This window comes from Empidonax traillii, unplaced genomic scaffold (assembly GCF_003031625.1).
Source record: "Empidonax traillii isolate 1590-97213 ecotype Southwest subspecies unplaced genomic scaffold, ASM303162v1 scaffold13:size3042203, whole genome shotgun sequence".
NCBI lineage: Eukaryota > Metazoa > Chordata > Aves > Passeriformes > Tyrannidae > Empidonax > Empidonax traillii.
The window spans coordinates 1,823,120-1,843,840 of NW_020955206.1; the positions used below are offsets into that span (position 1 = coordinate 1,823,120).

The 20,721-nt window shown below is 46.6% G+C and overlaps 1 protein-coding gene across 1 annotated transcript in view; it reads right to left on the minus strand.

Moving 5' to 3' along the window:
- Positions 1-20,721, minus strand: part of CRISPLD2 (cysteine rich secretory protein LCCL domain containing 2) — a 38,898-nt gene that overhangs the window by 8,895 nt on the left and 9,282 nt on the right. Inside the window, exons 3-14 of the mRNA XM_027890755.1 lie at positions 17,162-17,488; positions 11,665-11,783; positions 9,420-9,552; positions 9,207-9,322; positions 7,771-7,871; positions 6,430-6,588; positions 5,079-5,139; positions 4,397-4,463; positions 3,347-3,477; positions 3,153-3,196; positions 2,140-2,212; positions 1,409-1,484 (exon numbers count right to left, since the gene is read on the minus strand). Of these exons, the coding sequence (XP_027746556.1) occupies positions 1,409-1,484; positions 2,140-2,212; positions 3,153-3,196; positions 3,347-3,477; positions 4,397-4,463; positions 5,079-5,139; positions 6,430-6,588; positions 7,771-7,871; positions 9,207-9,322; positions 9,420-9,552; positions 11,665-11,783; positions 17,162-17,404 (1,323 nt within the window). The 5' untranslated portion in view covers positions 17,405-17,488. The remainder of the gene's footprint in view (positions 1-1,408; positions 1,485-2,139; positions 2,213-3,152; positions 3,197-3,346; positions 3,478-4,396; positions 4,464-5,078; positions 5,140-6,429; positions 6,589-7,770; positions 7,872-9,206; positions 9,323-9,419; positions 9,553-11,664; positions 11,784-17,161; positions 17,489-20,721) is intronic.

The following is a 20,721-nucleotide window of genomic DNA, read 5'->3' on the forward strand; positions in this document are numbered from 1 at the left end:
CACCTCAATGCTTTCTCAGCACCCCCACATCACCCTGTTAGTCCAGTAGTCCAGAAAAAGGTTCACCAAACCCTCTAGGCAGTGGTCAAATACTTTTTTATCATTATTATTTTTTGGTTTTCTCTCAAATCATCATCCATGGCCCCGTTTATGAAACAATACCCAGGAGGGACGATAGGAAATGGAGCTCGTGGTTCATTAAAGGACACTAATCCTTCTGCGTCAGTGCAGTGCCAGCCTGGATTGCTGCTCCTCCCCTAATACCCTTGTAATTCAGGGGTAATCTGAGGTAGCTTTTTCCTCAGTAAAAAAGAGAAAACTATTTCCCATTTCCTGCAGGTGGGAGCACACAGGGAGGCAGGTACTGCAGGGCAGCAGCTGCCTGATGGATTTACCCCTGAGCCAGTCCAGGACAACCTGTTTGTGCAGCTCTACCTTTAAAATAGGGGTCTCAGGCAAAATTAAAAAAAAAATAGTGTTGGGTTGGTTTTTTTTAAATTGCTTTCAAAATTGCTTCCCAAAATCACTGTGTGATTTCTGCAGGGTGGTTTTTCCTCGGGAGTCTGCAAAGCTCCAAGGTGACCCCAAGCTGGGGGTCCACAAGCTGCTGATTGCTTCCCCCAGGGCTCTGAAAAAACGCATTCCTACAGGGCACAGAGCAGCCAGGGAGTTGGAATTTCTGGACACAATATCCAACAGGAGAAGGAAAAGGGAGGAGAAAAACATAACAACCAGGCACTTACAAATGGAAAAACATTGAGACTCAGTTTTTAGAGGCCTCATATTAAGAGATTTCAAGAAACTTGCCTCTTTGCCTAGTTTAGCATCAAGTCTCTGCTCATCCTCAGGAGCAGAGTTTAGCAAAACAAACCCATAAAAGCAGACCACACTCCTTCTTTCCAGTGCTCTGAGCTCTGTCAGAAGTGCTGTTCAGCTCCCAAAAAGTGAACAGGGGAGGGGAAAGAAGACCTGGATTTGCCAGCTCTACAGTGTGATAGTATATAATAAAAGCCCTTTGGTGCACAGCTGTAGATCCCCAAGCGCTTTGCAAAGGTGGACAAGTGCTGTCATGACTTCACAGCCAGAGCCCATAAGGCAGGGAATGGTTAAATGACATGCCCAAGTGTCCAAGAGTAAGCTGGTGTTGAAGGGTAGAAGGGCTCCCCAAGCCTGTTAACTGCAATTCATGGAGTTGTTAAGTGACACTTTCAAATCCTTAAGAATAAGTCAGTGTTGGAGAGCAGAAGGGCTGCACAAGCTTGTTGACCTCAGCCTTCATCCCCAATTTACCCATCTCCACAATGATCACAGGGAGTTTGGCTTTTTTTTTCCCCCTAAATCCCAGAGCATGACCCCAGTGACACAGATATCACCACACACAGGGTCAGAGGGGGAGGATCACACTCACATCTGCGTAAACGTTGGTGCCAAACACGGGTGCCCAGTACGACGGCTCGTCCTTGCAGTGGGCTGGACAATAAATCCTAGAAAACAAGTTATTCATATTTATTCTCCATATCGAGGCTGAACAGGAAAGCAGGCTGCATTCCTGGGACATTTCGAGTGCCTGCATCTGGTCTGCAGGTGGCAACAGTGAATTTAATTATTTGTTCCCCTCAGATGACATTTGGTTGTTACTGCAGAACTGCAAATAGAGGGATTTAGACCAGTAAAAGAGGGATTGGTCTTTTATGACCTTTTCAAAGGGGAGCACCTGCAGTTTTGCACAATGCTGTGCACGTAAGTCTTTGCATGTTTGTGCTGCCCTGCCCTGCCAAGAGCAGCTTTCTAGAACATTCTTTAAAGTAGAAAAAAGTCCCACATCCCAAAACTAGCACCTGCAAGAGAGTAAAGGCAGGGTGTGGAGTTGCACACTCATGCATTGGGGTGTGCAGGGATGGGATCCCGTAGCCTGACTTACACGTTACTGAAGCGATCCAAAACCAGAACATGAGTTTTCTGTTGTGATGGCAAGAAAAGCCAAAGGGTGGCAGGAGGAAACACATTATTCCCAACACCCTCCTCCAGTTCATCCAGTAAAATCAGCTCTACTCCCACTAGCCCTCAGATTCAGGGAGCTCAGCAGCCCCTCTTTGGAGCAGAGCAGGTTTAAGCTGAGCCCAGATGGGTTTGTGTTACCTGGGGCAGTGGCTCGCTGGCTTTTTGAAGTGGCACAACTCAGCTACTGTGGTGTAACAGTCCAGTGTCTGTGCTGCCAGGAGAAACAGGGAGAGGCAAATTATTAAACCTAAGAGCTCAGCCAGCTGCAGAAAACACACATCACAGTCACGCAACACATCTGGTGAGACCCAGCTGAGGGCACCAAGGGGAAAGCTGCTCATTCCCACACCAGCAGCAAAGACCCAGGAGAGGGTTACCCAGCACTCCAGCAGGAATCCTGGCACCATAGTACAGTGTGGCCTTGAAAAGGTCACAGCTTTCAAAAGGGAAAAGCAGCTGAACCACAACATGTGCTTTTGCTACTGCTCCAGGTTTGGAGTCCAAACAACCTGACCCCTACAGCTCTCCCTGAAAATGGCTCATGTGGATCTATTTGAAGTGATGATTCTGCATAGGAGGAGTTTTTCAAAGATATTCAGGAAGTGGGAACTGTTTAAAAAATGGAGCTCCACAGTATTTATTTATGCGCTCATCAGAAACGTGATGACTCACTGTTAGAAACTAATTGCACGTGTATTATGTGTTTCATTACAATATTGCACTGGGACATTAGCCACTATTTTTTTTTTTTTTTCAGTTTTTGGAAGTGTTCACACTAGACTGAGGTTTTGATACATGGATGGCTCATCTTCCACCCCTTTGCTATCAGCAGCTTATGGCACAGCAGCTCAAGTTTGGACCCCACCGTGATCCATCTCCAGGAGATGCTGCTGGAAATGGCCCATTATCACAGTTTTCTGTGCCTTCCTCTGAGATACCCACATCAAAAATGAGGTGGTGGAGCTGCCCACAGTGGATGGGCAATCACTCCATGGTTCCATATCACCCTAGATCACCACTCCAGGGTTTGGCTGTGGTACAGAACTATTTGACACAACCACTCAAAAAGAGCACGGAAAAGAGTGATGTTTTCAAACATCCCACAAAACTTCCGCAATAATATTTTTTTCACCTCAACTTTTGAAACTTACTTGTGACTTTGGAAACCATGAACGCGTTGGAAGGTTTACTTTTCCTGCAAAAGAAGCAAAGAAAATAATAGAGTCAAAAAATGAGCACAGTAGAATGACTTGGATCACTACTCAACAGAGAATTCGACATCTTTTGGAGCTCGAATACATTTGGTGTTTAAAGCAAACACCAAAGTTTTTGCTGAAGGCCGTACCTAAAGGACTCCACGCCGTTCCTGGTGGACTTCACAAAAGCAGGTGTTCTCCCCTTCCTCGTGATATCCACCAGTCCTCCTTTGTTATCCAGGATGCCGTAGTGGATGGCAGCACGACAAATGCTTGATGACTGACAAGGGCACAAATAAATAGTGTGTGAAATAAATCTGCCCAACCACTGGGCGAAAAGCGAAGGAGAAATTAAACCACCACCAAAGCACCAAGTGGAAAATGAGCTGAGTACACTCCTTTGGAATCTGGTTGTTAAACCTTACTCTCCCAGCAGAGCCTTATTCTTTTATTACTATTATTATTTTAAGCACTGCCTGGTTGAATAACTTTTTTTTTCTTTTTTTAAATAACAAAACCATACATTTAAATACAATTTAGAAGAAAAGTAGTGTTGGAAGTGAACGACCAGTCTGAAATATTTCCAGTTGTCAACAAAATATTCCAACCCAAAATATTTCTGCTGACACCACTCAGAGGGGATGGCTGTCTGCAATCACAGAAGCTGCAGAGGTGATGCAGTCACACACCAGCAGTTGGAATGGGGAAAGAAAACCAGATTTTACACAAATAAGCTTTTGTCTTCAACCTTTATTCACCCCAAAAGTAGTTTTGATGGGAAAACAGTGCCATGCTTTATTTATAAATTATCTTGCTAACTCAAGATCCAGTGAATCAGCCCAAAATATTATTTAGTTGCAGCATTTAACAGTGTTTTTCATAAAAATCTGCCCACATTAATGAACTGCTCTTTGTAAGAGCTGCCTATTGATCCCCATCCCTCCCTTTCCATGGGTGTCCACATTAAGGACAACTCATGACAAAAATCACGTCTGGAATCACTTTGCTTTCCCAGACTCCTTTTTATTTCATCACTAAGATGAGGAAAACACAGATAATCTTTATTAGCACCATTTGACAGCACCACAAGTGGAGAATATGAAAAGCCAAATTACACTAGAATGGTTGGCATTTCCCACTTCTGTTATTACCACTAACTCCCCACAAATTACATCCATGAGCTATTCAAAGGTACTTACACTTTCATAATAAAATGTTCCAAAGATCTTTCCCTTACTGTACAAGCAGCCAGCTGGGCACAAGTACCTAGTGAAGATATATATCTTTGAGGGTGGCAAAAAACAATTCAAGAAAAACAGACTTTGACTCCACTTAATAGTCATTCCATTCATTTCACGTAACTCTTCCATTTTAAAAACAAGATTGCAAAATAGCTACTTTTTAAAACAGTTTCTCCACCCTCCTTAAGAGCCCGACCCAATATTTAGATTCTGTGGATTTGGTTTTCCTCCAAGTGATAAACTGTCCTGTTCTTTGCAGAAACCTTAACCAGAAGTTCTTGACTGGCTTGGAGGGGACAAGCCATGAATTATTGGTCTGGCTTGGACAGCAGTGGAATGCATGAAAAAGGCTCAAAAAATGACTCTGCCAAAATTTACTAAATTATTTTGGCCACCTGAAGCTCTGGGTCGTCACGGCTGAATAAAATAAACCAAATCACCTTATTGCTGGGCTTGGCTGAAGGCTTGCATTAGGAGAAATTTAGAGGGTGTTTTTGGTTGGGTTTTGTTGGTTTTTTTGTTTGGTTTATTCAGTAGATCTACCTAGACAGTCACAAAAAATGCACAGTACAGCAACAACTGAGTAATCTTTAGATTACTTTTTCCCACAGCGCTCCAAGAAATAGCAATAAAACCCTACCTGTTGCACGTTGAGCCTCTGCATTTGTCTCTCATCTTAGTTTCACAGGTAATGACTTGTGCTGGGGAGAAATAAATAAACAAATAAATAAATAAATGTTTAAAAAGGAAAGAGCTCAGCCTGCTCCTGAACGACCTCCAGACATCTTTCCTGGAGGTCTTCGGTGCAGCAAGATAAAAATCTTCTTTCATCCAGCCTGGAGCAATTCGTGCCTCTTTAGCTCTTCACCTGAGACAGGTGTCTCTGGAATATTAGCAAGGAAGAAGCATCTGACAGCTGGAGGCTTTGATTTACAGCCCCAGGTCTGCAGTCAGAGTCTCATTCTCCATTTAATTACAGACTCTCCAGATTCCAGTAGATAAACTTGAAAAGGATGTGTTGGCTTGCCCCACCTTGTTTGCTCAATAAGTCTCTTTTAATTAACAACAGTTAGAAAACAACTGAGGAAGTACTTCAGAAATCTTCCCAAGCAAAAAAATAAAGAGGAAACAAACTATAAAACCCAGAAAAGTTGCAAAGAACTGCTGAGTGCAGAGTGTTTTAAATGGGAAATAAAACCAGCATTTTGTAAATTGGTTACTGGTGGGGGGAACTTTGGTACATTGATATTTTATTGAGATAAGGAAGACATGGACCTGCTGGAGTGAGTCCAGACGATGCCAAGGAGATGTTCCAAGTGCTGGGGCATCTCTGCCATGGACAGGCTGGGAGAGCTGGGGCTGTTCAGCCTGGAGAAGAGAAGGCTCCAGGGAGACCTCAGAGCCCCTTCCAGTGCCTAAAGGGGCTCCAGGAGAGCTGGAGAGGGACTTTGGACAAGGGTCTGGAGGGACAGGAAAAGGGGGAATGGCATCCCACGGCCAGAGGGCAGGGTAAGGTGAGATATTAGGAAGTAATTCTCCCCTGTGAGGTTGGTGAGGGCCTGGCACAGGTTGCCCAGAGAAACTGCAGCTGCCCCATCCCTGGAAGGGTCCAAGGCCAGGTTGGACGGGGCTTGGAGCAACCTGGGACAGTGGAAGGTGTCGTTGCCCATGGCAGGAAGTTGGAACAAAATGAGCTTTAAGGTCCCTTCCAACCCAAACCGGCCTGTGATTCTATGAAATGGCTTAAACAAACAAATACCTGTTGCAGATTGATGTGCAGAAGGTACGAGTGGCTTTTGAAAGCTTTGCTCACCACTTCTGGCAGGTTTCTGCTACAAGTAGCAGTGAATTTTCACACAGATTACCTCCCACTCCACTCAAACATCCTCCCAGTTATCGTTTTTCCTGACCCTCCTTATCCCTTTCCACCGTTTTTCCCACTGAGGTACTTAAAAACTCATAGAAGCTGAAAAAGAGAGAGGTTTTCTTACTCATGTAGGATTCTGGGATGATTTTCTTGGGCTTGATGGATTTGCTGGGCTTGCCTTCTGGAGGGTAGAACCTCACTGGCTTTTGCTCTGCCAGTTGTGGAATTTCCACTTCATTAGTCTCATCTGTCTCACCCATGATGGGATCTTCATAACGGTAATCTGGTTAGGAAAGAGGATTAAAAATAATTACAGTGTGTTCACACTGGTGGGGAAATCAGGCAGGTTCATGTTTTGAGGGACGTGATTTAGTTTGACAAACATCTGCTTTGAAACAGCTAGAAGATCAAAAATGCCCATTAGATGCAGCACAGGGCTATTCCCAGGAAGTGTGAGGGGAGGTTGCTCCTCTCCTGCTCCTCTGGGCACGAAGCAGCATTTATAGCATCTTACAGAAAAGATTTGAAAGGATCCCCTCTAATTAGTGAAAAGAAAGTGCTGATATTGCTGCTCCTGTTTCCCACAATGCTCTTCCCTCAGAGGGGAAACATAAATTAGCTGAAAGGCACATATTCCATCAGGGCATCCCTTCCACTCTTCCCACTGCAGCCCACCTGCACCCTGGGCTTCTCCTCCAAACCCCACAAGGTGAAAAATGAGAAATACCGGGTTGCAGCAAAATAAGCATCTGCTTGGGGCAAGTCTCCAGGGAACCTGTCTCTTTCCAGGAGCCCAGTTCTCTCTGAAGCCAAATATGTGGGAGGAGAAAAATGACCCCAGGAGCTCCAGCGTGCTGAGGGACAGCACTGCTGTACTGGAGGGTTCACATTAATAATACGTTTTGCTCTCCTGACCTTTCTTTCCACAGGTCAGGAAAAGCCATCCAGGATCCCCTTCTCTCCCCTGAGAGACAGGAATTGCTGCATTCGTTTTGCAGCCGTGAAAACCGAGGTGGGGAGGGAGGAAAAGGCTCCATCTCTGGCCCCCGAAGGAGCAGGGCAGGCGGCCAAGCTCTGCCCACCCACGTCACCTCTGGGAAGCACTGGAGAACATTCCCTTCTCAAACAAACCCCGCAAGGACGGGATCACTCCTGCCAGTGCTCAAAATCCCGCTGGAGCTCCCGAGCCAAACCCTTGGAAGCTCAGAGCTGCTTCCCCCCCATCCCTGCTCTTTCATTTTCCCCAGGAAAACATGCGGAATCCAAGCTCCAGATTTTAAGCAGTTCCTGGATTTTCAGTTCCAGCAGTGGCTGACGATTTCCCCTGTGCCATGATGTCGAAATATTCAAGGATGACTAATTAAAAGGTGCACAACGCTGTGGCTGCTTCTAATTAGAAGTTTCCACATCCTTGCTCAGCAATTTTCCCTGTCCCAGGGGGTGCCCCGAGCCCCTCATCACGTACCTTTGTAGCAGAGGTTGTTCTGGCAGCCTCCTCCATAGCTTGGGGGGCACTCAGAGCAGGGACGGCCGGTCTTGTACGGAGCTTCTCCGATCCAGTTGCCCCTGCAAGCACAGGAGCGACGTGCACCCATCAGACACCCAAACACCCACACCCAAGACCAGAAACACCACCTGGCCCAGAGCAACTCGGCAAAGACTAAACAACAAGCCCAGGAAGGCCTTTTAGGAAAAAAAAAAAGATATGCTCTTCCTCATGTAACCTCCAAAAATTACATTTTTAGGGGTTTACATAAATAAATCGCGTGCAGTATCACTTTTGTATTGCCTTCCAATATAAACACTGGGATCTTGTGTAAACAGAAATAAATCGGTGGATTACTGCATTTTCCTCAAAAAAACCTACTCAAAATAAAAGCCCATTTTGGCACTTTATCCTGCAAATTTTAGGGGCCAGGGAGGTTGAAGGAGCCGGAGTTAAGCCCGTGGCTACGAACTCCTGGGTTATTGCTCTTTCAGCTGTCTCCACCTATAAGGCTAGATGAGGACAATGTGCACCGATGCCAGAGAGAAAAGATTAAGCAGAAACTGCAGGAATAGAGTATTTTTCCATTCAGCAGCCCTGAATGGATGACGTGCAAATGGCCCAGCCCGCTGTGGGAGCTCTGCAGGAGATGGTGTGATCCCTCATGAGGAGCAGGTTGTTAAACCCCTCCAAACCATGAGCAAAACGAATATCTGACATGGGGAGAGGGGCTTAGGCAACACACCCAGAGAGCTCTGCCTGAGCTGTGACAGCTCTATACCCACACACCTTTTTCCTTTGCGTTATTCTGCACTATGATCTCCAGAAGTCAGATGCTGTCCAAGCATATAAGCAATTTCCCTATTTCATTTTGTTTTGATTTTTTTTAAAATTGCCAAGGGCTTGGAGTGGAAATGTTTGTGCTATTAGCCACTAAAACAGAAAATATTAACTGCCATTGCCAGGTAGGAAACTTCTCCTGGTTGTAAAGTAGGCAAGAAATGTCATTTTCATTTTGCAATTTAAGCAAGCCATCGAGCTAGCGAGATTTTCACTGATGTAGTTATTTCAGGGTTTTTTTGGCATTCGCCACCACCCCATCCCATCCCACCCTCTGACAGCAGAGAGCAAGCCTCGCTCAGCAGCACATGCCAGCTCCATCCTGGCCACCTCCTGCTCCTCCTTCCCTTCCCGTGGCAGGAACATCAAAGCTCCAGCCTGGCCCAGGCCCCTCATTCAGTTTTCCAGGCAGCGCTCAGTAGTTTTGAACCAGCCCTGTGCTGCTGCCTGAAGAGAAAATTTAAAGCCACAACCACCAGTCTAGACTGCCTGAAATCTCTTCCCCAGATCCCGGGCCTGTTAAGCAACCTGCCAGTTTTGGGAGAGCTGGAGAGAGCCCAGCTGCTCTGCCTTACTTGGGGGAGTAGTTGCAGACCAGGTAGACAGCGTTCTCCCAGATTTCTCCCCAGACATTCATCTGCTTGCAGACGTTCACAGCACAGCCAATCTTGTTGGTCGTGGCCCAGACTATCTGCAAGGGCAATACAGTTATTGAAAAATAAGGAAATCACCCCAATTCAGGCACAGCTGGGGCACGTGGAGAGTTTGGGTACAATGGTGTCCTCTACCTGGGTGTAGTGTGTGCACATAGAACCTGTGCACTTGTCTGGGCACCACGGGTTGCACTCATGAGGATGAGGGAATGTGTAATCTTTGACTTCATCATACCAAGACTGGACGTGGAAAGCTGGGGATCGATACCTGAAGGATTAAAAAAAGCAGTTTAAATCACGACGTTCTGGTAGAAATTTTCGAGTAAGAAAAAAATCTCACTGAAAATGTTAGTGCTGATGGTTAAGATTAGATATTGGGAAGCAATTCCTCCCTGGGAGGGTGGTGAGGCCCTGGCACAGGTTGCCCAGAGAAGCTGCCTCATCCCTGGAAGCGTTCAAGCCCATGTTGGACAGGGCTTGGAACAACCTGGTCTAATGGAAGGTGTCCCTGCCCGTGGCAGCGTAGCTGGAACTGCATGATCTTTTACGTCCCTTCCAACCCAAACTGTTGTGTGTTTCTATGATTTTTTCCCTCAGCTTCACAGCCCGCCCTGACTCTGTATTATTTATAGGTTTGACATGATCCTCAAGTGCCACTGCCCTGAAATGCCCTCCTCACTTTTCCACACAACTACAAAATAACTTCTAGTTTGGCGGAAAGTTGTATTTTGAAAGTAAACAGAAGTGAGAGTTCACCAAACATCTTAAACCAAAAGCCATCGTGTACCTATTTTACCACCAGGCAATTTGCTAAATGTGGAAGTACCCCCAGAGCTAATACTACAAAGACCTTTGGAAGTGAATGGGCTTTTCCACACTCACATCCCACCACGAGCTGGTGAAGAGCAGCTGGAGCACTGCACCCCTACCCCACCTTTTATTGCAGGAATTTCCCCCTGCACTGAGCCCCACACACACCTTGTGTAACCTACGCCCCAGGTACCACAGCCTGGGGCAGTGTTGATGCTGCTTGTGCTGTTTGGGGAGCGCAAATGGTGTCAAAACTACCTGTAGAAACTCACACATATTTTACACTCTACAAACACAGAGCAAACAGAGCGATCTGCAAACTGTACCAAAGCCACTGCTTTTTATTGCTTTCAACAGCTCACAGGGAGCAAGCTGCCAGAATTCCAAATGATATCATTACCAACTGGAGCTCATTCTTTCGGCCAACTTTTCATTAAAAATCATTCATTAGAAGTATTTTGAAAACATCCATCTCATGATGTCATGAGGCGAATACTTTCCGAGTCCTACTTTACAGGAGAGGAAATTGAGGCAATCAAGTTATGGCCCGTTCCTGAAAAAGCTGAGATAAATCTGATTTCTCTTTCCTCTCAGTGGCTGCAAAGGGAGCAAGACTGGATCTACCTCCATCAGGAACCCATGGCCATCCTGAACACTTGTAGGAGAGCCAAGAACAGCACAATCTTTTGACTTTGTTTCCAATGGATTAACCACTCTGCTTTCCAATCATTAGTTGATTCTGCCAACAAAAACGGGCCCGATTTTTATATCAGGCTAATTTCACACCAGCAAATTTCCATTGCTTTCCACCAAGTTCTTCCTGATTTACAACAATCACAACTGCCTTTCCACCCAGGAAATGGGTGGAAATCCCTCAGGGCTCCTGAGCAAGTACAAGATGTTTGCTGTGAAAAGCAGGTTTAACCTATAATAGGCTTAACAACAGGGGCTTAACAATAAAGAAATTTCACTTTGAGATGGAGAGGAAAATCCATTTGGAAGCCTTAACATCAGCTTTCCTAACTGGGTTAACAACTCTAGTTTAAAAACTTGCCCCAGGAAGTTGAACAAAAAAAAAAAAAAATCTGCAAAGTGTTCTCAGTAAAGAGAAATTAGAAGCTGGATAAATATTTGTTGAAAATACAGCAAGAGATAATTAAATTCATAACTAGCAGCTGAATCCAGACATGGCTCCTGAGAAACTCCAGCTTTCCCCTGGTTCTCTACATGATGCCAGAACCCCTCCCTGAAACAGCAGATTTAGGAGCAAGAGTTAAGACTTCTGTAGCTGTTCTTAAGGAGTAGGAGTGACCTTAAGCAGGTTAGAGCTGTTTTACCCAGAGATACAGATGGAAGAGCCCAAATCAGTGCTGCTTTGCTGGGAACTGTGGTGGCTGCAGGTGCCATTGGGATAACTGCTCCACCAAAGCAATCACAATTAATGATCCTCAGCTTTTCTTCCCTTTCCCCAGTGCTCTGTCAAGCAGCAAAGCAAACTTTTCCAGCTGTCTCTAAAGGAGGATCCATAAATGGCTCTTTGCAGTGATTTTGTAGCCCCCCCAGCTCTTACCTGCCCCAGTGAACCGCCAAGTTCTGCCCGATCGACCTGATGAGGTCACTGGGCCCGTGGTCCCAGATGCACTGCTGAGCCCAGGCGTGGGCTGATCTTTCCAGCTCATCATCCCAGGTCTTCAAGGCGTGGGGAGAGAAAACAACAGGTCATTTTTTCACCTCAGGCTTATTAGATCAGGAGACTAAACCAACAGCAGTTACTGGAGAAAGGTTAAATTGCAGTTCACACATACATGTCCAGCCTGTCCTGGTGGAGCCAGTACAGTTGAGTGATGTGCCCCAACCTAAAATCACGTTTCTCAAGATATTCCATTGCCTTGAAAGTCCAGGGTACTAAAGGGTCTATGATTTGGCCTGGTTGATGTCATGCTTCTTGGGAAATGCTTTACACAGATCAGCAGAAAAAACACAAACACACCTGGCAGAGTTCAAGAAGCCATCCAGACTATCCACCCTAAAACTCAATATATTCTTGGCAGTTTTTCTTTTTTTTCTCCAATATGTTAAAAAAACAAATTAAAAAATTAAAAGTCAGGGTTGGAGATCCCAGCACTTGCTGATGACACCTATTTCTGAGATTTGCAAGAGTTCTAATGTGCAATCAGTGCTTTGATGTTGATTTTCCATCCATTGTCCTTACTGTCAGGATATCTCCAGGCTTTCCCATCAAGGAGAATTCCAATAGGGGATGTATTCCTGCTCTACACTACTACATAGCTGCAGATTTTTGGTCCAAGTTCTGAATCAAGAAGTGTGGGTCTGAGTCTCCCAGTCCCATCTCCCCACCTCCTTCCAGCCTAACTGCAGAGTTCACCAATGGATCCAGATGCATCAGAGGGGGCAAAGTCCCAGCTAACTTCACTCTCACTGAAAGAGGCATGAGGCTGGAAGTGACAAATCCCATTTCTGTTCCCACTGAGGGAAGGACGTTAGTGTGAGATCACTCCTCATGGAATATCACCCAGCTGGAAGCCAAAGCAGGGCTCAAACATGACACAAAGGCAAACAGGAAAGCAGCTCTGCTGGCTCCGCTGCCCAGGAGTGTATTTGTTCTAAAGGCCAGACTTGCTGGGCCCAGCAGCCAGTGCCCTGAATTCATTGTGTAATTACTGACAGCTGCTCTATTCAGAACAGCCCTCAGAGGATAATTCATTGGGATTAAAATATTACCGCACATTCCTACAAATAAAACCAAAGAGAAGAGAGGTCTTGTAATGTGTCTCCAGCCCATTCACGTGCCAGCACAAGATTGTCCTTTTGGACATTTACCATCACAACCAGCTGCTCTTTCCAAGTCCTGTCTTCTCCAGAAGAAAGCAAATTCTGATCTCAAACATATCAAAGGACCTGTCAGAGCCTGTTTGGAGGGCTGGAGGGTATTCAGGCTCTCAAACACATTTAAAAACCATCAAGTGTTCATTATGAGTGAGTATCTGGACACAGTCTCAGGCAGTAATAGCTGGGATGGGGAGGGACTGTGCACCCCTGGATAAGAGAAGAGGAAAACGCGGTGTCTCCTGGAACTTGGTGTGTCCACACTATCTGTGTAAAGCAAACATGAGCTCATCTCACTGAGCTCACAGCCCAGGCCTCCCAGAACAGCTTATCATTAAACACACTCAGCAACCCAGATTCCAACAACATCCCAGAGCTGCCCTGGGCTCATCAGCCTGGCTTTGGGCTGACCAGTGACCAAGCAAATCCACGTCAATCCGCAAAACCCCCTGTGGACACAGCTCTGACCCAGGGAATAAAACCATTTTCCGTCCCAGCCTTCCAGCTCCTTGAAGGTGATGGGCTTGGACCCACCACACACATTCCCAAACCTCCATCCCAGCAGGCTGTTGCAGCTGTGCCGAGGCACACAGCTTCTTGTGGTCTCCCACTTTGTGTGCTCGGCAGTGACCAGCCACAACCCGCCTTCCCATCCGGCACAAAAGCCACAGAAACTCTCCCAAGACGTTCTGCGCTGCGAGTTCCCCAGGCTTTCTAGCTCAGCATCATTCCCTGCAGCCTCGGAGGCGGAGATGCTCCAAATCTCCTAATTTAACACAGAGACGTTGTGAGCAATAGGCCATTAAATGCAAATTAATGCCAACATTTGCGTTCTGTCTCCCTTTGATGCCTACGGATAAAACAAATGAGCTCGGACAAAAGACACTCAACAGGTAATTGGGAACCAGCTCTGTCTTTGCACAGCTTTGTTCTGGATGAGCAGAGAAGCTCATTTCTGCAGGCTCAGATTACAAAGCCACCCCATTTAAATCAGAGCAGTTATTTGCCTCTTGCTTCTGAGACGCGAATGCGGTCAGGAGGCTGGAATTATTTCAGAGCAATAAAGATGGGGGGAGGGAGGGAGGGGAAGAGATTTCAGACTTTCTCAGCTATACTTGCAAGAATTCTTTATGCCAATATTCAAAGCAGTATCCAGGAAGATTGCTGAAGCCAGAGGGGCAAAGAGCCTGTGTTCGGTTTCCTTCACAAGCAGAGGCTGAGAATCCTTTGGGTATGTGCGATTCCAAGTGATTTAGCACATGGACTGTCTTTTTCACTCCTGAAAGCTCATAATGGCTTTTCAAAGTACAGTATACACTATATATATAAAATATATGCATGGCATACACACATTATGCTACAACTTGTAGGTTCAGATTTAGTAAGAACACATCCCAAAAAGAGTCTACTTACTCAGCCTCAGGAGTTTGTAAACCTAACTCCAGACATCTGAATTCCAGTGATCAGGTTACTCACTCATTTTCCTCCCCAGCTTAGGCTTTCTGCAATACTGGCAGCTTGCTTTGAAAAGTGCCATGCAACTTCAGGGCTGACATGTCCTGGCAGAGCCCTGGATGTGCTTTGCTAATCCCCACAGAAATACTATCCCATCCCGACAGGGAAAGTCAGCACCCTACAGTTGAGAGGAAGGATGCATACCTCATACATGAAAACAAACTATTTTCCTTCCAGCAATCTGCACTGAGAACAATTTTGCTTTATCCAGCTGTCTCTGAGGCCGCCGCAAGAGGAAAGATTTCTGTCTTTCATCACTGCTGAAAGCCATCTGACTAAGCCATATTAAAAGGTCACAATGCCTTAGGATCTATTATGTCCTTTTTCACTCTGGGTCCATTGTGTTCTTTTTACTCTGGGTCCATTATGTCCTTTTTACTCTGGGTCTATTAACACAGGGTTTGTTTTGGCCTTGGCACCCATCCACCACTGTTATAAAGTCCAAACACACAGTGGAAGTGTCAATCATAGAGTTGTTAGAGGGGTTAAGGTAATTCTGTACCGGCCCAGCTTTGTCAGGAAGTTGTGCACTGCTCACTCATTTTCCATTAACACTGAATACCTGTGCCAACTTTCAATTAATTACACAAACCCAGCAGCTAAACTGTTTTTCTTCATTTTTTTTTCACTCTGCTTTACCTTTATCCCACACATATATAATCCTTTTCATCTCTAGATGAGTCATAGGACCCACCGTGGTATTGCTTTCTTATCAACGGTGTCCAACAACTGAAGCTCATCCTGTAGTAGTTAAATATGTCCCTTTCCTGGAATACCTTTGCTCCCATTGCCATTTTAGGCCACTTAAATACTTCAGATATGGAGCTGGGAGAAAGGACTTTCACAAGGCAGTGCTTGGAGGTTGATGGGCAAGAACATGCTCTCATGCTCTACCTACTTATCCCCAAATTATTGCTGCACGTCGCTGGTGACGCTCCACACGGACACCAAAGGCAAAGAGAAAAGTTTATCTGGGGTACTAAAGACAGACCATCCTCTTAAACGAGTCCAAATGAGAAACGTCCTATGCAGGACAAAGGATTAAAGAGAAATTCCCGTTCAGCTTATACACGGCATTTCCAAGTCGTCCTGGGTAAACACGAACACATGAAAGGCTGATTATGGCCCTTCCAAGCAGCACCATCTTATACTCAGCTCCTTTCTTCACAGCACACAAGGCCCTTTCATTTGCCCTCAATCAGCCATAAAAACCACTAGAAAAGCTCCCTGAGCAAAGGCAAACAGAGAAGTGTAACCGCGCCGCGAGCGCAAACAGCAGCCGGGCAGTGGACAGTCCACAGCGCTCTGCCATCCCCAGAGCCAACCCAAACACACTGGGTTTGCTCATGCTCTGTGTTTACCCTCTGGAAGTCAATCAAGTCACCTCTTCTGGCAGTCCTTCCCTGCAGGATAACGTGAGAGCCGCTGAGGAAGAGTTACAATCACTGGTTCTTAGAAAGGCACGCGATGCCTGACAAAAGCACTTCAGGAGACCGGCAGGGTGAGTGCTGGTGGGGACCAACCCACACACAGTTGTCCTTCCTCTCTGTCCTCTGCCCTCCCTTCTCTTTTCCTTCTCCTTACAGTCACAAAAGGCAAGATTTTCCATTTGCAGCCCTCATTTCAGCACAGCTGGCAAACAATTTTATATGACATTCAAGTGCACTTTTCTTTTACCCTTTTAAAAACAGTCTTAACAAATCATTAATCACTGGATCCGTCAGCAGAAGTGCACAGTTGAAGTCAGACTAGTCTTGGTCAGAACTATATTTGCACATGGGGAAAAGGTACACAAAAAATAATTATTTACCTACATCATTTTGTGGCCCTGTAATATTTTGATGGCACAGCAAAAATAGCTCAAAGGAGGGTCTCTGGCATCAGGTGAAGAAAAGCTATTCATGGGAATTGTTGATGACAAAGGCATATTTCATGCTCAAACCTTTAAGTTCTCCCTCTGAAGTGGGAGAATACATTTGACCAAACTTTTATTTTGGTTTCCTGAATTGCAAAAAGCCAATAGCACCGGCCCATCCACCCATAAACTCCCAAAGTCCTTCCAGCTATTTCCAGTGATTAAATTCTTTGCAGATGGAGCCACATTTTTCAAGCCCTGTTTCTCTGTGGTCCAGAGCAGATTCCCAGCAGCATCATGGATGTTTGGCTCACATGGATAAGCTCTGGTGATCAGTGTATGACAAGAGGACAGATGCCACCTCCAGCGTTGGGTGGTAGCTGATGGCAACCCAAAGACCATCAGAAGATCCTCTGAGCAGACTGTGGTGTCCCAAAACACTCCAAACAGTCTGAAAGCTTTCACAGGGAGAACATGGGTTAAACACTAGGGAAAATTTGATGCTTTTATGACATTAAGGTAATGGAAGAACCTGCTGAGGCAGGCTGTGGAATTGCCATCACCAGAGATGCATCCAGGGCTGGGCCAGACCTCGTTTATGAATAATGGAACTAGTCCTGAAACTATGCAGTGGATGGACTCGATGACCCATTAGCAGCCCTTTCCAACCAAAACAGTCCAATGATCTAAAGCATCGTTCACTCTGGAATGAAATTGCTTCGGGAAACCTCTTGAGAAAAACTTACTTCAGAGGAAATTTGCTGCACCTCTTGCACCACAAGGAAAATGAAAACACAGTTAGAAAATACAAAAAGTAGCAATAAAGTGAGGTATCAGGCACTAGACTCACCATGTATTCCATATTAGATGCCACTGGGTACACTTGACCTCTCAATTTATTGTGGAGCATCAGTATCTCCTGCCTGTCTGAAAATAAAATGGCTCTCTTGGATCTGGAGTGAGCTTCCCCATCCCGATATTTGCTCAGGATGCTCTCCAGGTGGCTCGAGTTGGGCAGGATAAAGCATTCAGCTGTCATTGTTAGGAGCAGTACACATCCAAGAGGAATGATCCAAGGCAGGGCAGGATTCATACTTTCTCCTTTACAGCCAGTAGAAGCAAAGATGAAGGTGGTGATAGGTTTTTCTTGCTGGGACTCCTATGGCTCAGCGCAGGTCTGGAATTTGGGGAGAAACAGGCATGAGGGCAGTGCCAGAGAAGCTCTCAGTGCATATATCACCCACCAATGAGGCCCCACAGCCCAGATTTGTGCTTGGAAATAAGTGATGCCTACAATTCCCATTCACCCCAATGACAGGAAGACATGAACAACAATCCCTTGAGTGATGGGGGCTCAGCTTATTAAACCACTGATGTGTTGGGAGTGAGCACTCCTCAGACTCGGGAGAAGGTGCCTCCTGTGCTCCAACAGAGTTATTCCCACCAAGAGCAGTTGCCAAAGCAGAGAACAGATACGAATAAAAGGGAAAGTAAAATTCCCGGGCAGCCGGATCACAGAGGTCAGGCATCAGCACGAGCTATTCTAGGGCCCTGCTCCGCCGCTGAAGTCCAGCAGAGCAGCTGCCAGGCTGTGTGAGAGCGGCTGTTTATGGGAAATGTCACCGTAACACCAAACATCGCCGATCCTTGACGGCAGTGACGCTCCCTTTGCGGGGATCTCTGACGCGGCGCTTCACGTAAGGAGGGAGCAGGGCCAGGGATGTGAGTTATGGAAGCTCCAGAGAGTAGCAGGAGCACCGCCTTCCCGTGCACTAGAAAGCGCTGTCAGCACCGAGGGCTCCCAGGGATGGTCTTGATTTAGTCATTGCCCGGGTTGGAACAGCTTTGTTTAATCCCTCTGCCTTGCTCCGCGGTGCTTTCACTCCACCTGCTACTCCTGAACTCCCCCCTGCTCCAGTTTATCTGTCTAACAATCCCTGTGTGTCTTGGCAGGTTTTATCTAGACCAGGAGCTGCTCAGGGAGGCAGTTTGTGCTGCTGCAGGGCCCTGCAGCACCCACTGCTCCTCACTGGGATCCAAGAGCCACTGGAGAAGGATCAATCTGGGTAAGAAGCATCCGTACAGTGAAAGCACAGGATCTCACTCCTTAAGACTAAATTTTGGAGGAAAGCTTCCCCATCCCTGCCTACAACATGAGGTGAGGATCTGATTCTGACAGCAGTGTTGAAAGCCACGCTGAAAGCATTCCTACACAGCAGCAGGAAACAAACCCCAGATTGGCAGGAGTTATTCGAGAAGTTTCATCCCAGTGACACAGGATTTGGACACACTGAGACCAGATGAGTTGGAAACCATCCAAGGCAGGGAAAAGCCATCCAGCTCCCAGCTGGAAAAGCTATGCTTCAAGCACAAAGCCCCAGATCCCCATTCCCCAGACCCAGCACAACAGCAACTGTGGAGGACAGTGGCAAGCACGACCTGCTTTGCACAGGCAGAGACCCCAAAAAAACTTTGAGACTATTGAGAAACCCTGAAAACTTGTTGGCTGACTACACAAAAGACACAAAGTCCCTGTTTGAGGCTTCTTTCTCGTACTGAATATCAAGGCAGATGAAAACCAGCTGCCCTCAGCCTCTCTCCAGGCAGCACATTAGGCCTTTGCCGGGGCAGGACAATGCAGGATGTAATTTGCTCAGTTTAGGTAACGGCTTCTCATCATTTCCTGCTCTGCAGAGCAAGTCCAACACACACGCCTTGTCCCCAGCTCCAGGCACACCTGAAGACAGGATGTTCAGTGGCACTGGGACAAATATTCCTTTAACCTCATCCTCTTCTCAGTCCTGTTTGTGGCATTGGTTTCCCCCCCGAAGCAGGAGCCTGACTTTCTAACCCAGCTACGGAGGGGCAGGGGCAGCAAAACGAGCAGTTGCTTTTGCGGACTGTCTGACCCAAATTCGGGGAACAATTCCTACTTTGAGGCACTTCCCCGGGAGTTTAAAAATAGTTGCAGTGCTGCTGCCGCTTACAATGTGGCCATTTAGCAGCGGCAGCTCTCCCTGCAGCCTGGCCTGGAGGCAGAGGAACAGCCGGCGCTCAGAGGCTGCCGTTGCACCCCTCGCTTGGCCGGGTGCCCTTTGCTTAAATAGGAGCCCAAATCCGCCACCCATTTAAGGCAAACACTGAACTTTCAGAAAGGGCAGATTGAAAGAAATCAGCTGTAACATCTGAGAGCCAGAGGAGCTGCCCCACTCACGGCTCCGCAGCGAAGCCAGCGCGTCTGGTTTCGCGACCCAGCCAAAAACCTCGCAACAGATGGTGCATTATTCCTCGGGATGTGCTTCCCTGGATCCCGTTTGACAGTAAGGGGATACCAGCACCTCTCTGAAATTAGGTCACTTTGGTTTTATCTTCTATTTCACTTTGAGTGTGCGGGTCCCTTCCTCTGCTTTGGCTCGAGGTGAGGAGAGTTGAGCATCCAAAGGGAGGAGAAGGGAATCGGAGAGGGACAGCATGGAAAGAGTTCCCTGGCCAAATTAATTGAAAGCAGCAGAAAGATGCTCACGTTTCCGAAAGCTCTCGTCGATTTCAGATGTGCATCCATCTGCCTCTCAATACTCTCGTGCCCAGGTGCAAAGAAGTGCTGGGACACGTGTTGCAGCTCAGCCAGACCAAGTGCCCTGCAGAGCTGGGGCGATGCCTCTGGGCTCCATCAGGAGCTCCTCATATGGGAAGGTTGGAGTCATGTTGCCTTTGAGTTGGAATTTGATATTATTCACAGAAAATTATCAGCTGACAGTCAGCTGAGGAAGTCTCTGCTGTTGATTTCAAGAGCTCAAGAGGAGCACTAGCACAACCCCCCTTTGAGCACATCAGGCCCTTGATACTGGTGCCAGGTAAACATCTGGGAGCGATCAGAAATGACTGAGTCAGCAGAAAACAACTCCTTAATGTGCTGAAAAGCCTGTCCAAAGTGGGGACAGAGAGGAGGCCTTCTTCTGGGGTCTGAGGGAGTTAAAGAGCAGCACTGGACTTTGGAAAAGATTATTTTTAGAAAGCTATTTCCCCAGCTAATGGATGGCGTCTGCTTTGCACGGAAAGCAGGAGAGCTGGTCGCATCTGAAGCCTGGCATGTGAGGCTGCTAAAGCCACATGCAGGCTGACTCCTTCAGGATGTCCTCATGTCACCTTATTCCTTATGGATATTGAGCTTTGACTGTCTCCCTGGCAAAATACATGAGTGGGTGCCTACTCCTGGGTGATGGGTGACATTTGCAGCTGAGGCATCCAAGGACCTGTGGAGCTACACCTGGCACAAGCTGACAAGGCAGGAAAATGCAAAAATCAGCTTGGGATATCAGGAGAGCATCTAAAACAGCAAAGCAGAGGGGAGTTAGCATTCTAAATCAGCTTCTAAACTGAGTTAGTCTGGGATCAGCTTCTAACCTGAGT